The sequence below is a fragment of the Plutella xylostella genome, chromosome 17 (assembly GCF_932276165.1).
Source record: "Plutella xylostella chromosome 17, ilPluXylo3.1, whole genome shotgun sequence".
In the NCBI taxonomy this organism is placed as follows: domain Eukaryota; kingdom Metazoa; phylum Arthropoda; class Insecta; order Lepidoptera; family Plutellidae; genus Plutella; species Plutella xylostella.
The window spans coordinates 4,752,861-4,777,339 of NC_063997.1; the positions used below are offsets into that span (position 1 = coordinate 4,752,861).

General features: G+C 39.9%; 1 protein-coding gene across 4 annotated transcripts in view; it reads right to left on the bottom strand.

Moving 5' to 3' along the window:
• Positions 1-825: 825 nt before the first annotated feature.
• LOC105384578 (TATA-binding protein-associated factor 172) overlaps positions 826-24,479 on the bottom strand; it is a 54,716-nt gene continuing 31,062 nt past the window's right edge. For all 4 annotated transcript variants that reach the window (XM_048627055.1, XM_048627054.1, XM_048627053.1 and 1 more), the window contains 4 exons: positions 22,752-22,913; positions 2,806-2,899; positions 2,404-2,579; positions 826-1,985 (listed from right to left, as the gene is read on the bottom strand). In XM_048627055.1, coding sequence (XP_048483012.1) covers positions 1,727-1,985; positions 2,404-2,579; positions 2,806-2,899; positions 22,752-22,913 — 691 coding nt within the window. In that variant the 3' untranslated portion in view covers positions 826-1,726. The remainder of the gene's footprint in view (positions 1,986-2,403; positions 2,580-2,805; positions 2,900-22,751; positions 22,914-24,479) is intronic.

Here is a 24,479-nt window from a genome sequence, read left to right on the forward strand (position 1 = left end):
CGTTTCTTTCTACACAAATTTTCTTGTCTGACAAACTGGTTGCTTTACTATTATTACTCAGAATAATAACTGAGAGTAGCGTGATGGATGAGGATCTTTGTACTTTGTACAACCCTCGTTACAACCAAACAAATATCATATTCTTATTCTGAGTTATTTACAGTGAAAGCCATAAGCACAAAGCAAAATTTGCTTTGTGGCCATAAGCGTACAAAATCTGTACTCACGCCTTTAGTACACCTACGCATTCGCACGCGGCAGCAAAACAGCGAAAAAAAAGTGTGGCAAGTTTTCGCATATGATAATTGTCTCACTCTAACACATAGATATAAAAATGAATTAGTTGCATCCTTGTCAGTATTGTTACGCAAGGACCTGCGAAATGTTTATATACAAAGTCCTAGTCCTTGGTCTCCGTTCACAAACATGGCGATCCTCATAGTGTATTTTTTCCTCGGTGGCGATAGTTATAATCATTATAATATTCTAGTCTATGGTGGCGATCCTATCCGGATCCTTCCGCTTCCGTTCACAATAACGCCTGACATGAAATAGGTATGTCACGATTTGGTCACGATTAGGAATCGAACCCCGGACTATGGGCAGACATAGAAGATAGGTACCTACTTTTTAGGGGCATAACAGAAGTTAAGGGTGGAAGGTGAGACGAATCGAGACGCTCCGAATGCAACAAGCGCAGATGGCCGTTATTTTGGTGAAGTCACGATTCTTAGAGTGCAAAGCCATTAACGCTGTAATAAACATGAAATTTATTTACTTACCTAAACTATGGGAGGCATATTAAGTAATTAATAAAACAATGAATAGATCACAAAACATTTTATTTTATTTTTGTAGCCCATTTATAGGTACAAGACTAAGGAAAAACTGCTATTCGAAACTCAAACTCAAAATGTTTAAGGTTTCCATATATTACATCAAACATTATCAGAAAACACATCACACATAATAATGTAACAAAAACCTAAATTATTTAAATTTAGTTATTTTTAAAATATTAAAATAATTGAAATGAAACAGGTACGCAATAGCAGTGAAAATAATCAATGATAACAAAACATACATGGTATATAAGCTCAAGCGGCATTGAATTCTGACTTTAAATAGCCTCCCTATGACCAATTTTAGTAAAGGGTGAAGGGCACTAAATTTGTCTCATTGGTATTTGCACATTTAAATTATAATACCAGTATACAAAACAAACTAAATGGCAATAAATATATGAAATAAAATGTTTCAAGTTTACTCCCTACAAAGGCCTAAGATTACGTTAATGGATGAATAAATAACAAAAAGGAAAAATTATTTCCGTATTTTAAATACTTCGACACAATGCTTCGTGGTATGTGATAGTAAGTAAATGATTAAATAGAGTGATGTAAAGTGAAAATATTCTAATAATGTATTGTGAATTAGTCTTTCAACGTAACTCGTTGTGAACTGAACATGCATAATGTAATGGTAATAAGACTATACTTAATCCATTACGACATTACGGATCCAGACTTTAGCTACATAAAATAAGTATAAATATAACATTTTATACGCTAAAACGTACAGAGGTTTTGCTTTAGATCACGCTTCGAGAAACATAACAAAATACAATCATTTGTCAAAACTGAAATGGAATCAACGTCCTACCGCAGCATCATTCAAGCTTTTCTACAAAAAAAAAACCTCACTAAACCAAACAATTTACACAAATTCAGTTCATTTTGTTCAATCCTTTTATAAAGTTGGTCATGTCGTACTCCTCTTCGTACTGCCTGTCGTCCCACAGGTCTGGCAGCGCCTCGAGCGCTGATTGGCTGGGGCCGGCGCCCCCCGCGCTCCCCGCCCCCGCCCCCGCGCCTCCGCTCGACAGCTGGAACAGGTCTAGGAGTTGTTCCGTGCCCATGGTCTCCATGGCGGCGTTCTCGCTGCTGATGACCGTGTTCGCTGTTTGCAGCTTGAACTTTTGTAGACTGGAATGAGATAGGGAAATATTGTTAAATTTCATATTTTAATGCAATGTAGGAAAATATCATTTATTTGAGATGATGATGAATGGCGCTGCAGCCAAAAACTTTTAATTGGTCGATTAAATAAGTGTCTGGCCTTGATGATGCTATCTACATGCGTGGAGTCAATAAGTAAGACAAGCCAATCGAATTTCTAAAATTGCGATTGCTTCGACCCATGCCAACTATTTGCAAGTTCTACTTATAATATGTACCTATGTATTTTCTCATCTCAGTAGCAATATGTGAGTAACCAAATTGAATTTTGTCAGTGTTAATTAAAAATAAAACGCGAATTTTCCAATGGACTTGATGCACCTTTCGGCTTACTAGAGCACTTTTCCAACAACCTGCGTATATCACACAATTCACCCCAACATACCACATAATCTTCTGCTCGAGCGTGTCCCTGGTAATCAGCCGGTACACATTGACGACCTTGCGTTGTCCGATGCGGTGCGCGCGGTCCATGGCCTGCGCGTCCTTCATGGGGTTCCAGTCGTGCTCCACGAAGATCACCGTGTCCGCGCCGGTCAGGTTCAGACCGAGACCGCCCACCTGGAAAATTAGGAATGAAGTTTATTGTTCGTCGTAAATTTTGAAGTACTTTCCTTTTATTTCTACAGGGCTAATTTCGACACAGTTGCCTTTGGAATGGACCAGCTCTCGACTAGCATAAGGGCAACCATAGTCAATTATGCGGTAGTAGTTGGATGATTAAACACGAGAAAGGCTTGTTGTAGCGTATTTAGGAGAGGCTTTTATCGTAAGACTTTATACTTACAGCAGTAGTGAGCAGCAACAGATCTATGGACGGATCGTTGTTGAATCTTGTCACGATGGAGTGGCGATTCGCGGGCGGCACGCTACCGTCCAGCCTGAAAATATAGTAAACAAAACGTTTTAAAATAGTCTATAGAGGGTGGCTTGCAGTGGCGGATTAAGAGCATCGGAGGCCCTAAGCACAAAGCCTGTGTAGGCCCCTAATTTAGAACAATTTGTTCCTTGACAAAGAGTGACAAAATAGTTCAATAGGTAAAACGTCCTATATTTTTTCTATAAAAAAGGATGTAAAACATTTTTAAAAAATTTGCCTGCCTTAAAGGTTTACGACACGCGCAAGTATCACCACAGTTACAACTGCGCAAGTACGCCGAGCTGAGCTATTACACGGCTCAGTTAAGTACTTCGAAAAAAGGAGGAGGTTCTCAATTCGTATGTATATTCACCAATTACTCCGTCGTTTATGGACCGATTTTGAAAATTCTTTTTTTGATGTATTGTGTTTTTTTTTTTTTTTTTTTTTTTTTTAATAAATGATTATCACTCCACAGACTTTATGTCCGTGCCTTTTGAAGAGTGGTAATTTTTATGAGATAGTTTTTAATTCTTTTATCTACTTTCTACTCGGTAAGGAAGTTTAGTTTATATATATTATCTTTTATATATATTTATTTTGTCTTTAGTTTATATATTCTTTCTTTTATATATATATTGTTCTTTTTCTCTTTTTTTTTTCACTGCTGGGGGAAAATCCACATGGACACCTGGGAAGAGGACCCAGGTAGTGTCGGGCGTTAACCGACTAAAAACCCCCAGCCGTGTATCTCATTATACAAGAAATGTCTTTTTTTTTTTTTTTCTTTTTTTTTTCCTTTTTTTTATTAATGGTTTTCAGAGTCACACTTACATTAGTAATGGCAACAAACTTAAGAAGGACAGGGCCAATGCCAGCTTTCTTCGGAGAACTTAGTAGACACCTGGCAATGGCTCGGCCCCTCAGTCGTTATAGGTCATGTTTTGCCTGATGTTAGTGTGTGACTCTGTTCTTAAAGATAACTTATTTTAATTGTTAGTTTTTATAATAATTATATAATAATAAATTTGGCCTATATTTTGAGCTCTTAACCAAAATTATATTTTATGTTTTATTCCGCCCCGTTATGCCTTCTTAACATTTCCCCAGAAAGTGCAATGACCTCTTCGTCTCGATTCTTAACTGCCATTTTTAGATTGTACTCGAGGATGCGTTTCTTTGGCGCTGTTATTGCCGTTTTAGCGAGGTTGCCGATAGCGTCCTCGGTGTCATCCGCATAGTAGGTGCAGGTGGTGGTGTGCCTCGACAGCGCCACTACTGCGTGAGGTACGCTATCATGCAGCTTTATTTTATCTTTTGTTCTAATGATAATAACGGATTCGTACGTCAATCCCTGTGCTTCGTGTATGGTTAGGACGCGTGAGCCCATTCCTTCACCATACCCTTGGCTGGTCAAGGTCTCTTTTTCTTCCTGTGTATGCACCAGGAACAGAGTGTTGGTTTGGGATTTGGGAATTACTGCGTCTGTTAACCTTTTCAGCTGCAGGGATTGGATGCGCGCTGTGGCTGCGTATATGCCTGAGTATACTTCCTTTAGGGCGTATGCAACATCCATGGGGTTTCTGTATGAGCACAACAGCTCCTGGGTGATGTTTGCTACCAGTGTTGGGCGATTGTACCTAAGCTCGAATAGGTTCTCTCTGTCGATATATGGTAGCTGATTGATGTCTCCGATCAGAGCAATATCACAGGCACGAGACAGGTGGGCGGCCATTACGATTGCCCCGAAATGGTTCATCAGGGCTTCGTCAATTATCAGGCGTTGGCATCCGACATGTTCTCTAAAGCCGTTTACCAGGACTGATGCCATCGTACGCACCCTAGTTCTGACCATGTCACCAATACGATGCGCTAGCCTGTTTCTTATGTCGATGGCCGCCTCAGTTGTTGTTGTGATAATGGTGTCTTTGCTCACATCGAAGTTATTTATCACCCAGGTTGTCTTCCCACATCCAGGTACCCCGTTCACCCAAGTGATAGTGGGCATCGTCCAGTGATTCCAGTTGGCGTTGATGGTTTCCACTTTTGCTAGGATTTTATCCTCTAGCATAATCCTGGTGCACTGGGCGACGACCACTATTTGGTTGTTGTGTGGGACAGTAAATTTTGAGGAGTTGCATTCCCAGGGTACAAATCCGCTTTCCTCGCTGTAAGCCGCCATATACGCTCCAGTCATTTTGCCTCTGAGGACTTGGCAACTACTGTTATCGTATATGCAGGCTTCGGCCTCCTCGAGTAGAATTTTTAGCCGGCCTTCGTTTTCTTGCCTGTAGGTCTGCATGATGGTTTTGCAGGACAAGAGGTTTACCCGCTTTGTGGCGGTTGTTATTGCCACAAATTCTATGACGGCATTCTCCAAATGCTCTTTAGGGGAGGTTGCTGTTTTTAGCTTCGGTGGGACCACCTGACCCATGTCGGCTCTTGTTATGGTTCTTTGGGCCGTTCTTTTTCGGATGGGGCCTTTGGGGATTTGGCGCCACTCAGGTGTCCTCTGTGGTTTCCCCATAAGGCTTTGGGCAGCTGATTTGAATGCCTGAAGGAACCCTTGTGCGCGCCCCTGCGAGATTCTGCTCTGCATCCTCATATTTATTTCCTGCTGTTCAGCAGCAGCGACGGACTCGGAAGCCATCCTCTCCTGTAGGCGTTCTGATCCGGTGACCGCTTCAGTTTGTTGGTGGTTGTTGTTCCTCACGGGTATGTGTCCACTGAGAAAGCTTAGGTCTTCACCTCTGTCCTCATACACAACTATTTCGTGTTGTTTTGAGGCTTTTAGGCAGCCCAGCTGGTCAACAATTTCACCTTTCTTATGCTCGATCACCATTGCGTCTACGCTTATTATCTTGGGGACGTTACTATCTTGTGCTCTCTCTCCAAGCATAGTGAGCCATGAGCATGCCTGGACAAACGGGGTGTCATCGGCCCATTCCAATAGTGCGATGGTCTTGTTACGGCATCGTACTAGTCTGCAGGACTGATCTCCCACTAGTGTTACCGGCAGTGCGTCATAGGCTTTACGTTTCATGGTAGCTTTGGATGTGCTTCCATTTAGGAGAGAGGCTAGGCCGGGTGATATGGCTACACGCTTTCGCGCCCCCGAGACGCAGAAGCTGATGCCGAGTCTTTCGCTGCTACTGTCCATGAACAGAGCCACACTTCGGCGTCTTAGTCCGGCTTCTCCTTTTTCGCCACAAGACAACAGCTGGTTTGTCGCTGTTGCTTTTGGAGTCACTTGTTGTGGTGCTGAGATGGTCGGGTTTGATGATTGGACTACTGATGTTGATGTTGTTGATGTTGATTGGGCTTCAGGGCGAGAAATTGTGCTGTTTCTCCTTGCTGCTACTCGGAAGATTCGATCTGCGTATGATAGGAAATGAGGTCTGTGATTGGTGTCTGCCAGAATATCTTTTAATTCCGACTCCACCAAGTTCCTGTCTATCAGTGTCTCCAGATCATGTCTTGCAGCAAGAAAACGGGGGCAGTCCAGAATGATGTGCCATACCGATTCACTGATGTTGGGGTCGCAATCACATCCAGGGCTTCCTTTAAGTTTGAATCTGTACAAATATTCTCCTATCCCCCCGTGTCCGGTCAGCATTTGTACGTGAGCGGGGGTCAATTTAGAAGTTCGCGTAATTCGGTATGCTTGGTTGACATCCGGTAGAAATTTACGCGTGACTGCTCCTGTACTCGAGGTCGCGTATCGATCTTGCCATTTTCGGACCGATTCCTCTCTGATCTTTTTTCTGACATAGGACAGGGGGACTTTGTCATAGTCGTGGGAGGTGCTGTGTAGTGCTGCTGTTTTGGCGAGCTCATCAGCTCTTTCGTTCCCGGCAGTTCCTACGTGCGCCCTCAACCAGAACATTTGTATCTCTCCGCCATCGCTCACAGCCCTCGCAATGTTTTCCTTTATGCTTCTTGCCAGGGGGTGGCTGAGTTTCGGATTTTGGAGCAGATCGAGTGATGATCTCGAGTCGCTCAAGATGTTCACTTTTTTATCCGTGCTAGAGCTCACCAGTTTTGTTGCCCTGTGAAGTGCATAAAGTTCCGATTGGAAGACCGTGCACGATGGGTGGAGACCAAAAGTCTCGGACAGTTTTTCTTTGCCATCCTCCCACCAACTTAGGGCGGCGCCGACTTTTCCCTCTATCTTGCTTCCATCCGTGAAGATTTGGGAGCCGGTGTCCAGCAGGGTGGTGTTTTCAAGGATCTCGTACTTGGTAGAGGTAAGTGTGGACGGATGTGGTAAGTCCAAGTACCCTACATTCCGTTCGAGATCTTTGCCAGGTGGGAGGTAGTCAGCTGACAAGAGTTTTTTTGATTTGTACAGATTTGCTGCCTCCTGTATTCTGAGATCGAGAGGCAGCAAGCCCGACAGTGCCAGTGCAGATGTGAGCGACACTGTTCGGTAGGCGTTACATATTTTTTTGTGCGAAACCTCTTTGTAGCGAGAAAAGTTGTTTTTTGTTACTTTCCAGTTCGACGGCTTGTGACCAGACGCTTGCGGCGTATGTCATGATGGGCTCCACTACTGCGATGTAGATTGTCCTCACAATTTCACCGTTTAGTCCCCAGGTTACCTTCGCTGCGCGCGCTAGCTGTTTGTGAATGTCTGCTGCCTTTTTACACTGAGCGGTTATGTGAGCTTTGAAAGTTAACCTGCGGTCTATGATGAGGCCCAACAGTTTTATTTCCTCTACGAGGTTTATCTTTGTACCAGCCATGAATAGTTGGGGCAAATCGTATTTCAACTTCTTCGTTAACAGCATCGCGTTGGTCTTATGTGGTGCAAAGTTGAGTTTGTTGCGAGCTCGACCGTATACTACGCATTTATTAAAGTCCCCATCAATTAAATTATATAAAGTTGTGAATCTACGCCTGGAAGACTCTGAAAGCAATTGTTCAACACTGAACTAACCTTCAAGATTGTTTGGCAGTTTATCTCAGCCTGAAACCAGCGGTGAGAAAGCCATATTTTCACTTTAAAATTATGCACTTCACAAGATTTAATATTTGAAAAACGATTCAACGTCTATTTTTCAAAATATTTTGAAAATTGAGCCAATAATAACACAACAACCGGCGCATGCGCAGACAATCACAACAAACGGAGATTGACAGCTCGTTCCAGTGTTGCAAGCTGAGAATATATTTTTAGAAATAACGTTCCATTTCACAAAAAATGGATTTCTTTTCCAACATCACCCTCAGAAGAAGAGCTCATAGTCAAACGGACAATGATGAAACAAAAAATTCATCTTGCTTTTTGGAAGATACTAGTAACAGCCTACCTAATATATCTTCAGAAGAAAATGATAGTTTGGCGGAGCTAAAACATGAGTTAGAGGATACAAAACTGCAATTGGAAATAGCCCACGAAGAGATAAAAAACCTATCAATGGAAAACTCATCGCTAAAACAGTCACTCGAAGAAATGGCAAAAAAAATTAACATGTATAAGAAAATATCCTTTGAAACCACCCCGAAGAAAGGAAAAAAAACTCCTGTATCTCATCAAAACGGAATATCTCCTGCCGAAACCACTACAACACCACAACCAACGCAGAAAGTGGGTAAAATTTTGGAAAATAGGAGCAAGGATGGCCCATCGACATCAATCCAAAAGAAGACCAAACTTTGCTTCTTGAGCAGCAGCACACCAAGTGATAGCCTAAAAATTTTAGAAGATCACTTCGGCTCGACCTCCTTCACTTACTGCAACTATAGGAACACTAACGCAAACCTAGAATTATTATTAGAAAATATTGACCATAAATTAAAAGACTTCACACTATCTGACTATTGTATTATACTAATTGGCGAATCGGATTTCTTGCGTACCAATAACTATATTGAGCTTGTGACTATGATAAGAGAGAAAATACGTAAACTGGATCACACAAACTTTATTATTTGCTTACCGACCTATATCTGTGGAGCTGGCCTGTATAACTGCAGGGTCGAAGTGTTTAACAACCTCATGGGCCTTGACGTACTTACTCATAAATATGCATTAGTTTTTGACTCAAACTCTGACCTCACTTACACTATGTTTTCACAACGTACTGGTAGAATAAACTTTCATGGTATAGAAAATATATTTCTAAATATTAAGTCCATAATAAAAGAACTTCAGAACTCGATCGATGTTCAACCATCGGAAAGCAGGAAAAAAATACAAGATAACAACTCAGAAAGACCCTCGAATTTTTTTCGCTTATAAACATATATATGTACTACATCAAAACATAGCTTCTCTAATTAAAAAATCTGATTTATTAACTGTACATCTGCAAGAACTTTCCGACTCCAACAAAAATATTGATTTGATTTGTATTACCGAGCACTTTATGATTGAAGAAACGGAAGAATTCTTGAACATCCCAAACTTTAAACTCGCAACTAGTTATTCCCGGAAGAAAAAAAGAGGAGGTAGCTGTATATTAGTTAGAAAAGGTCATGACTATAAAGTTCTCACTGAAGTTAACTGTAGTTCTGTTCAAGGCATATTTGAGTGTTGTGCAATTGAACTGTTACAACACAAAATCATTATTATATGTTTGTACAGAACACCCACAAAAAATACAGCAAAATTGTCTGAATTTTACGAAAAATTAGAAATTTTACTGTTAAAACTATCCAGGTCCAATAAAAAAATTATAATGTGCGGCGATTTTAACATTGACATATTAAGTAATGATAATCAATCTAAATATTTTGAAAATTTACTATTAAGATTTAATTTAAAACTAGAAATAAGAGAACCAACAAGACTCATCAGTAAAACATGCCTCGATAATTTTGCTCACAATGCCAATGGCTGTAATGGTGAAGTACTTAATTTTGGTCTCTCTGATCACACTGCTCAACTGCTTAAATTTCCAGTCAAAAAGTCATACTCACTAAAATCCTGGTTCATTCAACGTCGTGACTACAGTGATGAAAATCTAATAAAATTTAAATCTTATGTGGAAAGTATTTCATTTTCTGATGTCTATGACTGTGACGATCCCAACGCTGCCTATACTAGCTTTATAGAGCTTTTCACTCTCTTATATAAACTGTGTTTCCCTTTGAAAAAAATAAAAGTTTCTCTCAGGAAAACTCCTAAGTGGATATCTATGGGTATAAAAAAATGTAGTAAAAGAAAAAGGGAATTACTTAGGACATATCAATATAATAAAACAACTGAAAATAAAAATAAACTTAGGACATACTCAAATAGATTTAAAAAAGTAATTCAGTTGACACAGCGAGCCCAAAACGGCTATCTCATTGAAACTGCTGATTCAAAGTCCAAAGCTATGTGGCAAATCATAAAAAACTCAAAATTTAATAACATTAAAGAGCCTATCTCAAAAATTGACATTAATTCTCATATTATTACTGACCCAACTGACATTGCTAATGCTTTTAATAACTATTTTATTGACGAACCTAAATTATCCTCTAATGACATTAAACCTAACCCACTAGACAATGTAAATCATACTTTTTTCATGACACCATCCATCCCCACTGACATTTTAAAAATAATAAAAGATTTAAAAAACACTAATAGCGTAGGTCATGATGAAGTTACGACTAAGGTCATAAAAACGGTAGCTGAATCAATATCATTCCCATTAAGCCACATAATGAATCTATGTATGACAATGGGTGTATTTCCTACGAGACTCAAAACCACTGTCATTGTCCCCATCCACAAAAAGAATAACAAAGAATATATTAAATATTATCGTCCTATTGCCCTATTATCAATTTTCTCAAAAATTCTCGAAAAATATATTAATAATTCTATTTATCAGTATCTCGTCAAATTTAATATCCTTGTAAATGAACAATACGGATTTCGGAGAAATACAACAATAAATATGGCCATCTTTAAATTTCTTCATCAAACATTGATTAACATTGACAACAAAAAACCCTGCTGTGCAATGTTTATGGACATGACTAAGGCGTTTGACTTAGTCGACCATAAATCCTTACTTAGAAAACTACATTCTTATGGAATTCGTGGGAATATACATAAGCTTATTGAATCTTATTTAAGCGAAAGATTCCAACTGGTAGAAATAACCAAAATAAGCTTAGACACTAAATGTGAAACTACCTATAGATCTTTACAGAGGATAAACAGCCGTGGTGTACCCCAAGGTAGTGTCTTAGGGCCTCTATTATTCATTTTATATATTAATGACCTACCCCTACACACAAAATTTCCAATGGTGCTATTCGCAGATGATAGTACACTTCTCATAGAATGCAATGATCCTCTATCTTATGAAAATGAAGTAAATGACTCACTTGCAACAGTTATAAACTGGCTTACAAGTAACAATCTTTTAATAAACCTTGAGAAAACTAAACTTATGCATTTTTATCAAAGAATACTACCAGATCGTATAAATGTAAGCTATGAGGGAAAGGTGGTTGAAACCACTAACGTCACTCGTTTTCTGGGTCTATTGATTGACAGCAATCTGTCCTGGAAATTCCATGTAGATCATGTATGTAAGAGAATGAGTAAAGCTGCGTACGCCCTTCAAAAACTTTCACGTACTACAAACCGAAAAACACTCTTAACTGCTTATCATGGTAACGCAGCTTCAATATTACGATATGGAGTTATATTCTGGGGCAACTCCACAGATAAAGATAAGGTATTCAAAGCTCAAAAACAGTGCATTCGAGCAATGTTTAATTTAAGAAGCACTGATTCATGTCGACCTTACTTTATCGAGCACAGTTTACTAACATTTCCTTGCCTATACATTTACGAGTTGCTACTATTTGTAAAAACTAATTCAAATTTATTTAAAACAATGAACGATGTCACTTTAAGACAAGGTCGCAACAGAGACAGGCTGTTCACTGAGCGCTATAACACTACGCTCTTAACTAAGAGTATTGTGTGTATGGGCCCTAAGCTGTACAACAAACTGCCCAACAATATAAGATGTCTTGACCTTATTAAATTTAAAAACGAACTGAACTCTATTCTCCAAAAAAAATGTTATTATACAATTAATGACTATATAAATGACATATTATAAATTTATTATACATATAAATGAATGACTATTATTGTATGACTATTTGATTATTATATTGCTATTATTATGTTATCTCAGTTTGAACTTAATTTATATAAATTTGCATGAGTTCTATAGTTGTAATTAATTATTGTACGTACTGTATAGTGCAAAGCATGGAGAACTAATATTTATGTAACACCATTTTTATCTACCCATGTTTACAATAAATGAATTTTTATCTTATCTTTTATCTTATCTTCCCCATTCCACTATTTTATCGAGTACTTTGTTAGCCGACACCTCTAGGGTTTTTACTGCTAGACCTGTGAAGACAAGGGCCACGTCATCTGCGAATGCTTGACAATACACTCCTTCAGCCTCTAGTTTGTGCAACAGTGAGTCGAGGATGATGTTCCAGAAAGTTGGTCCTCCTATGGAGCCTTGGACACATCCCTTAGTGGTCCCCTTCTCACATGCCGCTCGAGCGTAGTTGACCTTGATCTTTCGGTCACTGAGATATGAGCATACCATCTCGTACAGATTTTGTGGGCACCTTTTTTTTGCCAGTTGATGTTTTAAAGCGGGCCACCATGCGTTGTCGAAGGCGCCCTCTATGTCCAAGGAGATAAGTACAACAAATTTTTTGGTGTTCATTCCCTCTCTTAGGTGTGCTACAAGGTCATAGAGAGCGTCCTCGGTACCTCTCTGGGGCATAAAGCCGTACTGGTTTTTGTTGAGCGTCGGTAAGATATGCCACTGTAGGCGAGCGACCATTAGTTTTTCAACTATTTTTCCGAGAACTGAGAGTAGCCCTATAGGTCTGTAGGATTTTGGGTGCGTGTAGTCCTCTTTGCTAGCTTTCCGCAAGATCACCACGTGCGCCGTTTTCCATTGCGATGGGAAGTGTCTAAATGATAAGCATTTATTGGCTATCGCCATAAACACCTCCCTCTCGCACTGGATGGCTGCGCCACAGATATCGGCAGTGAAGCCATCGGGTCCTGGGGCTTTTTTTGGGTTCATTGCTTGTAGCACAAGGTCGAGTTCCACAGTTGTAAAGGGTGGGTCGTTATCTCTTAGATGTTCCCGTGGTATTTCCTTGGTTTTTTCTCTCAGTTCCGCATGGAATGGTTGGTCGGTGCTTTCGGAGTCATCTGGGTAAAACGTCGTTGCTAGGAGTTCTGCTGACTGTTGTGGGGATAAAGTGTTGCCCGCAGTGTCTCTGAGGAGCATGTCTTCCTGCCTGCCTGAGGTTTTCTTTATCACCCTGTAGATTTTGTCCCACATGCTTTCTTTTTCCTGAGTCGTGCAGAACTCCTTCCAGCTCTCTATTTGGGCTTTCTCGGCTTTTTCGGAGTATTCTAGTTTAGTTTTTTGGTATTCCGCTATGACATAGGGCATTCTGCTTGCAGCAGCATTCCTTATTCTTCTTTTTTTCCTCAACACATCTTTTTTGAGATCTTCAAGCGACTTTGACCACCACGGGGGTTTGGGTTCCCCTTTCCATTTTCCTGCGGTTGGGATGGACGTTTCGCAGGCTTCGTGGATGGCTTCAGTGTACGTTGAGATCATATTTTCAAGATGTTCTGGATTGTCACACTCTTGTACGGACGTGGTTGTGATATTTTTCTCAACCAGGAGGGATTTTAGTTTTGACGCAAATTTCGACCAGTTCGCCTTTTTGGTATTATACATACGCGTTGTGATTGGCTTTAGGTGTTCTAGTGCCTTTCCCGTTCGCAGTGTAAAGGTGATTGCATTGTGGTCAGAAGTTATTAAGTTTGCGTCGACTTTCCAGTCCTCGATCTTACCCAGAAGTGACGTGCTACAGGCGGTGACATCTACCGTACTTTTGCAGATTTTTCCATTTCTGTAGGTTTCGAAGGTTGGTGTGTCTCCTGTGTTGAGAATTTGGAGGTCAATTTCTGTTAGGAATGAGCTGTACGCCACCCCTCTGTCATTTTCCGAGACGCTTCCCCACCAGTGACTCCATGCGTTAACGTCGCCTGCTACAATGAGGTTTCGCGTGTTCAATTTTTCGCAGAATGTTTTAGTCCTTTCAATGTATGGATCTATGTCCTGATCCCCCTCAAAGTAAACTGATACCAGGCCCAGTTTTGTCCCCCCTCCGATCGCCACGGCTGCTGCTTCGGTTTCTGTCACCAGCTGTGGATCGTGGATTACCTCTAGCAAGTCGCCGAAGACGATGATGGCTGCCTTTACTGGCTTTTGTCGGTTTAGGGTACACTGGATAAGGCGTGTTCCTGGCTGTTGTTTCATATAGCCATGTTTTCCCACGTAGGGTTCTTGAACAAGAGCTATTGAAACTTTTGTCTCCATTGCCACCTGGTATAGTTCTGCGGTTGCCAGTTTAGACCTATGCAGATTCACTTGAATTACGTTTAATTCATTGTTACGTTGATTGACACTTTGGGGGGATGAGTTTTGCATCTGTGAGGAGCCTTTAGCAGTAGGATATTCGAGACCGTGCTATAGCATCCCATTTCATTCTTTCGGGACACTCACTACTGAACGCATTGTGCTTGAGGTCGTTACCTTCACCGTTGGCTGTGGAGGAGCAGTTTTTACACTTAGGTGGCAGTCTGTCCAGTCTCAACTGACATTTCTCCCACGTGTGTTTACCTCCACAGTGGCTGCAGAGGTCCTCTGTTTCCCTGCAGATTGCCTTTGTGTGGCCGAACCCAAGACTCCCCCCGCGCGCGCCTTCGATCTGATCGGACGTGTTTACATTTTGCTCTCATTAAAACTAAGATTAAAAATATTTAGCAATAGTGTTACGCATACATCTTATGTTATAATAGTTTACCAGTATTGTGTTTCTAAAAACAAGTGCCGTGACTGTGATAAATAACACTGTGCCTTTGTGATTTTAGAAATTGCAAAAATCGTAATCTAGTGATCCAACCTACCCTACAACAATATTCATGAGTGCGTGCTAAGCGCCTAAAATAAATAAATAGCACATTATTTTCTAACTGCAACATTGCCATATCGTCAAGTCTAGGATCGAAGTGCCAATTTACACCCAATCACCGAACATGCCTCTCAACCGTACTCCTACACGAGAGTTAACAGCGAAACCAATACAGTTGGTATCTAATCTGAAACACTGTTCTTCTGAACCAGCATTAAATGATAATCCGACTGCAACTGACCCGGCATCAGCTTCTCGTACCATTAAGAGGAAAAGATCGGATAGTGAAGGATTGGAAGTTTTTATGGATGAGATGCGCACACTCTTTAAAGAGCTCAAAAATACCCAAGCTGAGAAGATAGAGAAGTTATTCACTGCTGTAGAGGAGATTAAGTCTCAAAATTATGAAATCCGTGCCTCTATGGAATTTATTTCCCAAAAGTATGACGAGTTTAAACTGCAACTTGAGAAACTAGAGCGAGACCACGCAAAATCTCACGAACATATTCAATCACTTGAAGAAAAAATTGACACATTAGAACGTGGTCAACGCTCGACATGCCTCGAAATACGGAATATACCTTGTAACAAACCGGAAACCAAGGAGATGCTCCTAAAAACTGTAACGGAGATTAGCAGAAAACTTAATGTTAAAATGGATTCACAGGAGGTCAAGGATATATTTAGAACGAAAAACAAGGATCCTAAAAAAACTACAGTTATCCTGGACCTTACCAGCGTACTGACTAAGGAAAAAGTTATTCAGATGTTCAAGAAGTATAATAAAGAGAAACCGCGACTGAGCACTGAAGACCTAAAACTCCCAGGTCCAAGCCAGCCTATATTTATTTCAGAGAATCTCTCTGCTAAAATGAAAAGAGTATTTTTCTTGGCCCGTGACTTCGCCAAGATGAACAATTTCAAGTTTTGCTGGACTTCCAGCGGCAAAGTCTTCCTAAGAAAGACGGAAGGGGAAGGCCCCATACTGATTAGATGTGAAAATGATATCATAAAACTAAAGACAACCTTAGTCTGACTAGTTAAGATAGATTTAATAAATTTATGCATGTTCAGTCTTTACATTAGCTTATTTCATATTGTAATGATTAAATTCCCACTTTGTTTACTTAAATGTCAAAAAGTCACAAACTCGTACAAACTCTACTCACACAACTCTCACTCAAACACTACACAAAGCCATAGTGAAAACATAAAAAAACTGATAAAAATTCCTTCGACCAAAATAGTATGTTATTCCGAAAGCAGCTTTTACTCTACCACATTACTAATATTAAACATCACTGAAAAAAAACTGACCTATGTTTTTTACGGCATAAAGTTCATTTCTTCAATCGAATATGTCTGAACAAGTTATTATAGAGGATATTGAAAATATTTCTGTCTCTGATTCTATACTGAGTTCGCCCGAAAAAGTTAGTAAATTTATAATTAACTGTAACGACTCCCTCAAAATACTACATGTAAATATCAGAAGCATCAATTGCAACTTTGATAGTCTTTTGGTTTTATTAAAAAGAATAAATGTTAAAATAGATATAATTATCTTGTCTGAATGCTGGTTGAGTGTGTGCCCGGTTACTCCGACTCTACATGGATATGCCTCATTTAGATCAAATTATTCCAACCAAAACGAAGGTGTTATTGCATATATAAGAGATTACCTAGACTTCACAGTTGTAGAGCCTGCTTTCAATGATGCTAACTGTTTACTTATAAAAATTCCTAACAAATTGTGCCTTGTAGCACTATATCGCTCCCCAGCTTATAAAAATACAGCCAATTTTGTGGCATCTCTTGACCTAGTACTTAAATCATTAAATGAGTTTCCATCTACTATTATCATGGGTGACATCAATATAAATATAAAACCTGAAGGTACAGACCCAAATTGTGATGATTACCTAAATTTACTAGCATCCTATGGATTACTACCAGGTCATTTATTTGCAACAAGAGAACAAAATTGCTTGGATCATGTCATGTTAAGGGGAAACCAAAAGTCTACGACCATTGTTTTTGATTCACCGTTAACTGATCATCAACCGGTTTTCCTTTGCACTTCCTTTAAGTCCACAGCTACAAAATCCAACCGTACCATAAAACGTATCAATGAAGCAGCTGTTATTACCGACCTAGAAAATACAGACTTCACATCTTTACTAAAAACTTCTGATCCAGATACAGTTGCAGAAAGTCTTGTTAATACATTATCTAACATTATAATCAACAATACAGAGACAGTAAAAATTTCATCTAAAAATAAAATTATTAAGCCATGGATCACGCCAGGCCTTCTCCGTTGTATAAGAAATCGTGACAAACTATATCTAAAATCCACTAAATCCCCTACTAATCAGACATTGAAAACAATTTTCACAAGATACAAGAAATACTGCAATAACTTATTAAAAAAGGTAAAGAAAACTTTCGAACAAAATGAACTAGAGAGGGCAAAAGGTGATCCAAAAGCAATGTGGCAGACGATTAAGAAAATTGCTAATATCAACATTAAATCAGCACCATCAAATGAGCTTCTTAAATTATCTGATAATGTTTTAAATTCAGTAAACATAGTTAATAAATTTTTTTCGGGAGTAGGAAGAAACTTGGCCAGCAAAATAGAAACTCTCAAAATTGAAGGGGACCCCGCTTTTAAAATATTAAACAACCCTTGCCCCAACTCTATGGGTATGCTGGAGGTAGACTGTGAAGAGGTGGAGGGGATTATGCTTAGTCTCAAAAACTCCAGTGCTGTAGGTTGGGACGGTATTCCTACCTCTATAATAAAAAAAGGGCGTCATGTTCTTGTGCCTATAATGTGTCACATTTTTAATCTTTGCATAGGCAAGGGTTGTTTCCCAAAAGTTTTTAAAAAAGCGTTAGTTCATCCTATACATAAGGGTGGGAGCGGGGACAGTGTCAACAACTATCGGCCTATCTCTGTCCTTACTGTTTTGTCCAAAATATTCGAAAAAATATTGAACAAAAAGCTAATAAATCACCTAGATAAAAATAACATCATTTCAAAAAATCAATTTGGCTTTAGAAGTGGGAGGTCTACTGAGGATGCGGTCCAAGGCCTAACAGAGCACATAGTTAGAGGCTTAGACAATGGTCTCAAAACTGTTGGCATCTTCTTAGACCTCTGTAAAGCGTTTGACACCGTCTCCGTCCCCCTCCTTCTTAGTAAAATGGAACAATGTGGCATTCGCGGCATTGCGCTAGATATCTTTACAGATTATCTTAAAGATCGATCTCAGAGAGTTGTTATCGGCGAGCATACAAGTGATGAAGAATCTATTAGTTTCGGCGTTCCGCAAGGTAGTGTCCTCGGACCTACCTTGTTCCTTATTTATATTAATGAATTATGTGACTTCATCATACCGAACTGTAAAATTATCACTTATGCTGATGACACAGTTTTACTTGTTCAAGCAAAATCTTGGCCTGAGGTTCATCAGCTTGCTGAGTTGGCTCTCCATAACGTTATGATCTGGCTATCCAAAAATCTTTTAACATTAAATATTGAAAAAACTAAATTCATTACATTCTCCATAAGACGTTTTTCCCAACCTCCCCCATCTTTTACTATAATAGCACATAGATGTGATAATGCTACTAATAGAACCTGCTCTTGTCAAAACATACTGAGAACAGATCATATTCGCTACTTAGGCGTTATAATTGACAGTGTTCTAAGCTGGAACCAGCATTGTACACAGCTTATTTCACGCATACGCAAACTAATTGTTGTCTTTAAAAGATTAAGAACTGCCGCAAATCATGACATATTAAAGATGATATACTTTGCCCTTGCGCAGTCTATCATTAGTTACTGTATTGTAGTATGGGGCGGCTGCTGCAAATCTCGCCTACTTAGAGTTGAGAGAGCGCAAAGATGTGTGTTAAAAGTAATGGCGTATAAGCCTATTATTTTCCCCACTACTGAAATTTACTCTTACTGGAACGTCCTTTCGGTGAGGAAGCTCTTTTATATTAATGTAACTTTACGAAAGCACTCCAATACTCCTTTTGATTCCCATTACATAACTCTTCGACGTAGACATGATCTTGTATGCTCTTTGGAGAAACATAAAACTGTTTTTGCTGGACGTTTTTATTATTATATCAGCTCTATTCTATACAATAGGATTAATAAGAAGCTTAACATCTATCCCATGACACTCCGTGAGTGCAAGCTTGCGGTCACTACATGGTTGCTTTCACTATGTTACGATGACACTGAGAGTCTTATCGCAATAATTAAATAATTTCATTAACTTAACTTAAAACACTACACAAAATAAACTACACATGCTAATTTGTGACCCGTCTTATATTTGTATTAAGTACCGATTAACTCATTAATCTGCGATTATAATTGTTTAAACTACTTTTTCATATTTATCAATTTTGCTTTAACATATTTTACTGTGTTCTGGAGTTTGATTAAGACTTGTATAAATGAATAATACTTTCTATTCCTACTTATGTAAAAGAAAACTACTTATATTTTAGTTAATTTAGCCTAGAATCTCTGTACATTGTTACTTGTTCGATCAGGAAATCGTAATAATTTGTTTTTAAGGTGGGCGTTAATGGCTGCGCCACAGTGTTATACTATTTGCAGTTATTAACGTTTCAATTTTGTTTAATGTATTAAGTGTTCTTGATCCAAATAAAGATTTTTATTTATTATTTATTATTATTATTAAGACATTTAGTGCATTGCACGAGAGGGGAATGGTCTGCCACAGGTCTTCTTTGTAGCCCGATATACACTTTCCCTGCCTCTATAAGTTTTTTGTGGGCGAGCGGGGAAACTTCCAAGACCGGATGGCACTCAAGGGTGTTGCGTGCCTTTTTCCTGTATCGCACTTTCATTGTGCATTCCTTGAGGTCTTGGTCCTGGAGGAGGTTCTTGTTCTGCGCCAGGAGGTTCTCCACAATTTCCGCGTCAGTATGGGCCTTAATGACATCTCTTATAATAATAAGAGGATTCCCGGCCTTCGCCACCTGCACCTTTAAGCCTTTGTCCAGTTGGACTCTGTTGTGGATGAGGTTCAGATCCTCGCGCGTTCCACAACTAAGGACAACCTTTTGATTTTTGGCTTTTCTAATCCTGTCCACCTTTGCCCCCGTTTTCTTTGTGTCCAGTGCTACCGCTATCCGGTCTATTAAGTTGTCTCCGGTTTGCTTGTTGTCACTGGACGATATAATTAGGGTATGGTTCGGTTTTAGTGGTGGAGGAGGTAGTGCGGCTACTTTGGCGTAAGTCCTCTTCGCTCCTTTTTCACACTCCGCAATGGCCATTTCTGCCTCGAGACTTAGGGATGACGGTGGCAGAGTCCGCTTCTCCTCTCGCATAGTGCGGAGCTCGGACTTGACGGCCTCCAGCGTTTCAGTTATGGGTTGTAACTGCTCGTTAAGGTTGACAACGATGGGCTGCGGGGTGGACTCAGGAATCCTCTTGGAGTCGATTTTACCTAGGATTTCTAGGACTTTGCTCATTTCAGCAGTGGTATCGGTCTTACAATATTTGGGCTGAGACTCCAGGAGACCGATCATTTTTGTATTGAGGCCATGGATTTCGGAAGCCTTTTTACCTTCTGTATGCATGTCCCGCCGTAGCTCATCTATCTGGTTTCTTAAACTTTCGACGCCTGTTTTTATGTAGGCGTGATCCTTAAGAATAGGCTCGTTTGTATTGTGTATTGTGTTGAGCTCAAGGGTGCTCCCATTTTTTTCAGAATTTTATTCTACCCCCAAGGGTGGGTAAAGGAAAAAAAACAGTTTATGAATTTCCATTTTGGGCATCTATTAACCGATTCTAATCAAATTTAGAACGTAAATATAGTTCTTAATACAAAAAAATATGATGGTGACCTTGAGCTGATCTGATGATGGAAACGGAAGGCAGTCAAAAGAACTTCTCAACGGTATATAGATGGTATATAGCAACTACCTCGTGTTTAGGCTTGAATGATTCGTATTGACTAGTAAGACTTATTGGTATCATTTGCATCTTACTTTTGACTGACAATGGACAACATTTCAAAAAACTAAAGCTGCTATAAATCGAAAACCATTTCGAGATTTAACTCTCAAGGCCACAAAAAAAATATTTTGTATTTTTTGGATGTATCATTTTCGAGAAAATCATAAAATAGTAAAAAAGTGCTGATGACGTCATGCATCAGGTGCGATGCATTTTGATGATCAAAGCCTATAGATTTAAAAACAAAGTAACTGTCACTTTCATTTTTGATTGACGTTGACGTTTTATCGAGTCGGTCTGTTTATTTGGGTCATTTTCATAAATTCTGTTCCGACACTTTCTGACTATTTTTTTAATTTATCATATAAAAAGGTTAGTACTTATTAAGAGATGACCTCTATTTAATATGTCCCAGAGCATGCCACCGCCTACATAGGTGAAAAAATGCTTCTGCTTATTTTTTTACATGATAAGTACCTACTTTGTATCTTCAGAAATATCAATGTCATTTGAAAATGACCCATTTGTTGGTTGGCATGTAAACAAAGTTTAAATGTCACTTGTCAGTGTCATTTATGTTTTTTTCGAGACAAAGGCGATAGACAAAAATAAAAATTGAGCCTAATATGTGATGTCACTTCCGGCTTTAAAATAATTAACTTTAAAGTTAAAAATAACATGCAAAAATTCATGTAAATACAAAATAAAAAAATACGGGTCCTCTAATTTTTTATAACCTTTCCGAATAGCTAATAAAAATATAGGGTAAAGAAAATGAAATGTTGTCCATTATTATGGCAAATAAACTTAAAACAATAAAATAAAATAATATTTTTAAAAAAATTTAAAAACCGACTTCAAAAAACCTCTAAAAAGTAAGAAATAATTTAAGGTTTACACCAATTCTATGTACAGTACAAATTATTGTATACCTAAGCAGGAATTGTTCATTTTTGAAGTTGGTGCCATATATCTTCAGATTACTTTGTCACCGCACCAAACATCAAAAAAGAACAGTTCCTGCTTACTGTCACATAGAATTGGTGTAAACCTTAAATTATTTCTTACTTTTTAGTGTTTTTTTAATTTTAAAAAAATATTATTTTATTGTCAAACTCGTCGGCGTGGAAACTGGAAACAATGTTTCCCAATGAGGAACTATTTCTTCTACTGGTTATTATTATAATTTTCAATGTTTGCAAGCAAATATAATTTTTTCACTAGAAAAAAGTCTAGTTGCCTGCTATACCCAAAAATCCGCCGGGTTAGCGTTAGCGCGGTGTACGGTTTTACCACCCATTCGCACAGTATTCCATGTACCTACACCAACAGTACAAGCCGGCCTGCGCAGGCAAAACTGTGGTAATACTTGCGTGTGCGGTAGGCCCTTTACCAACCACACGCACGGTATTCCGTGTTTAAGCCGGCCTGCGCAGGCAAAACTGTGGTGATACTTACGCTTGTGGTAGGCCCTTTAATCAGAGCAAACTCATTACATCGGACATATTGTGGATGAATAAAATGTTGGTATAAAATGAAACAGCAGCAGAGGATGGGGGCCCCTGGAGGCCCGGGGCCCCAAGCACGTGCTTGTTGTGCTTATACGTTAATCCGCCACTGAAGTTTAAATTTAATATTCAACACGATAATATTATAATGAAAAACAAATATTTTTACAATATCACATGAGTCTACAATCTTCTTAGCTAGAATCGGAGACAAAAACTAGTTAGATGCAGGCTTTGTTATAGTGGTGAAAGGATTTTCACTTTGATTATCGTTAGCCGCCGACGCCGATTTTGCCGACCGTACATAAATAACAATATGTTATGTCACTCGACTCGACGTCATCACTGACCTGAGATAGCTGACGGTCGGCAGATGTTTCTTCAACAGGTCGTTCTCCACGATGTCGAGCATCTTCTTGAGCTGGCAGAAAATGAGCGCTCGGTGCTGAGACACCACCACCTCCGTGTCGCCGCCGGGCGCCGCGCCGATGCCGCAGTCTAGTAGGAGTTGTCTGTGGAGAAGGAGTTAGAAATTTAGTAAATTATTAATATTCTGAATAATTACAGGAAAGTAAAAACGAATTAGGATGCTTTTCATAGTATTTAGATGTTTAAGATTTTTGTGAAAATAACACATTGATTTTCTTGCTAACGCATCTTTGATTAGAGAGAAGTAAATAAAAAAGATGGCAATGAAATGATCATCGCCGTTATCCTCTCGTTTGTGGAGACGTGCTGTTGTTTGGTGTAACATTTATTTTATTCTTCTCCTTGACCTTCCTCATTGATGTGTAACGAGCCGTTACAAACCAACCGTCCAACACACCTACCCTCACACCGCAGCCACAAGAGCGCCCGGCGTGTGCGAGACGAGGCGGGGCACCACACAGACGACTCCGGAGAATACAAGGGGCGCGGGGCGACCCGCCTATAAATAGCCGCCGGACCGCCGCTAGAGCACCATTCGCCACCTCCTGCTCCGACGAGTGATCATTCCGTTCCCGAGATCCCTCCCCGCACCCATATCTATTCAAGTAATCTATTCACGCACACTAATCTCACAACACCGGCCTCCCCGCGAGGTAGGTTGCCCAACAGATCGAGGTTTCCCGGATATACGGATGCCTGGGGTGCCTAGTTTAAAGCATCTGTATACCGGACTATACCCGACACGGTGGGCTGCCTAATTAGCGGACCGAGGTTCCCCGGATACGTACATGGATGCCTGGGTTGCCTAGTTTAAAGCATCCGTGTAAGTACCGAACACACACCGGCCTTCGGCCACATTCTTGTCGACACAAATACACTCCACAAACCCTGGAACGAATCCACACGCACCACCGGTATTCGCCCGACCTCCTGTACCCTGTATCCTTCCCCTTATTAAGATAGAAACATCCGCGTAGGCCCCTTCAGGGCCCGACCAATATAAATACCAATAACCGTGATAAGTATTTGTGCATTTGTGTAGTGTGTTAATATTAAGTACGTAAGCTGTAAGTACCCTAGATATATAAGTTAACCTGGTTGTAAATAAAGCGGGTCCAGTGCCGCCTGAATTGTGTTACACTAATTAATCGGCATTATTTATTCTCACCCCGTACACCTACCGAGGTTATTTCCCTCCAGGGGCCTCAGGATCAAGATCAGGATAGTTAGGACCGCTTCACGGTCATTGTAGATCCCCCAGGCGACCAGGCACTCCTTCAGAGGCCGGCGTCAAGCTGAGCTAGTCTAAGACCGCTTCCCGGTACATATTAATTGAGAGTTATTAGGTAGGTACCAGCCCTAAGCACTAGGGACGTTAGTCATAAGGGTAAGTATCACATTACAATATAGCACCCAACCCCTACTCTCGGGGGAGGCCAGGCAGGTCGATTCGCCCAGGGGTCGCTCCCCGGTGATCCAGACCAGCTCCTGCCGAGCTGCTACATTACAGATGTACATGAGTCCTCCACCCCGCTGGATTTACTACATTGATGTAGTTAAATTATGCAATGCAATTAAATCAGTACATAAGGCCTGTACACAAAATTGCGATTCGGCGTTACGTCACGCTCTCTCCTATAGATCATCTC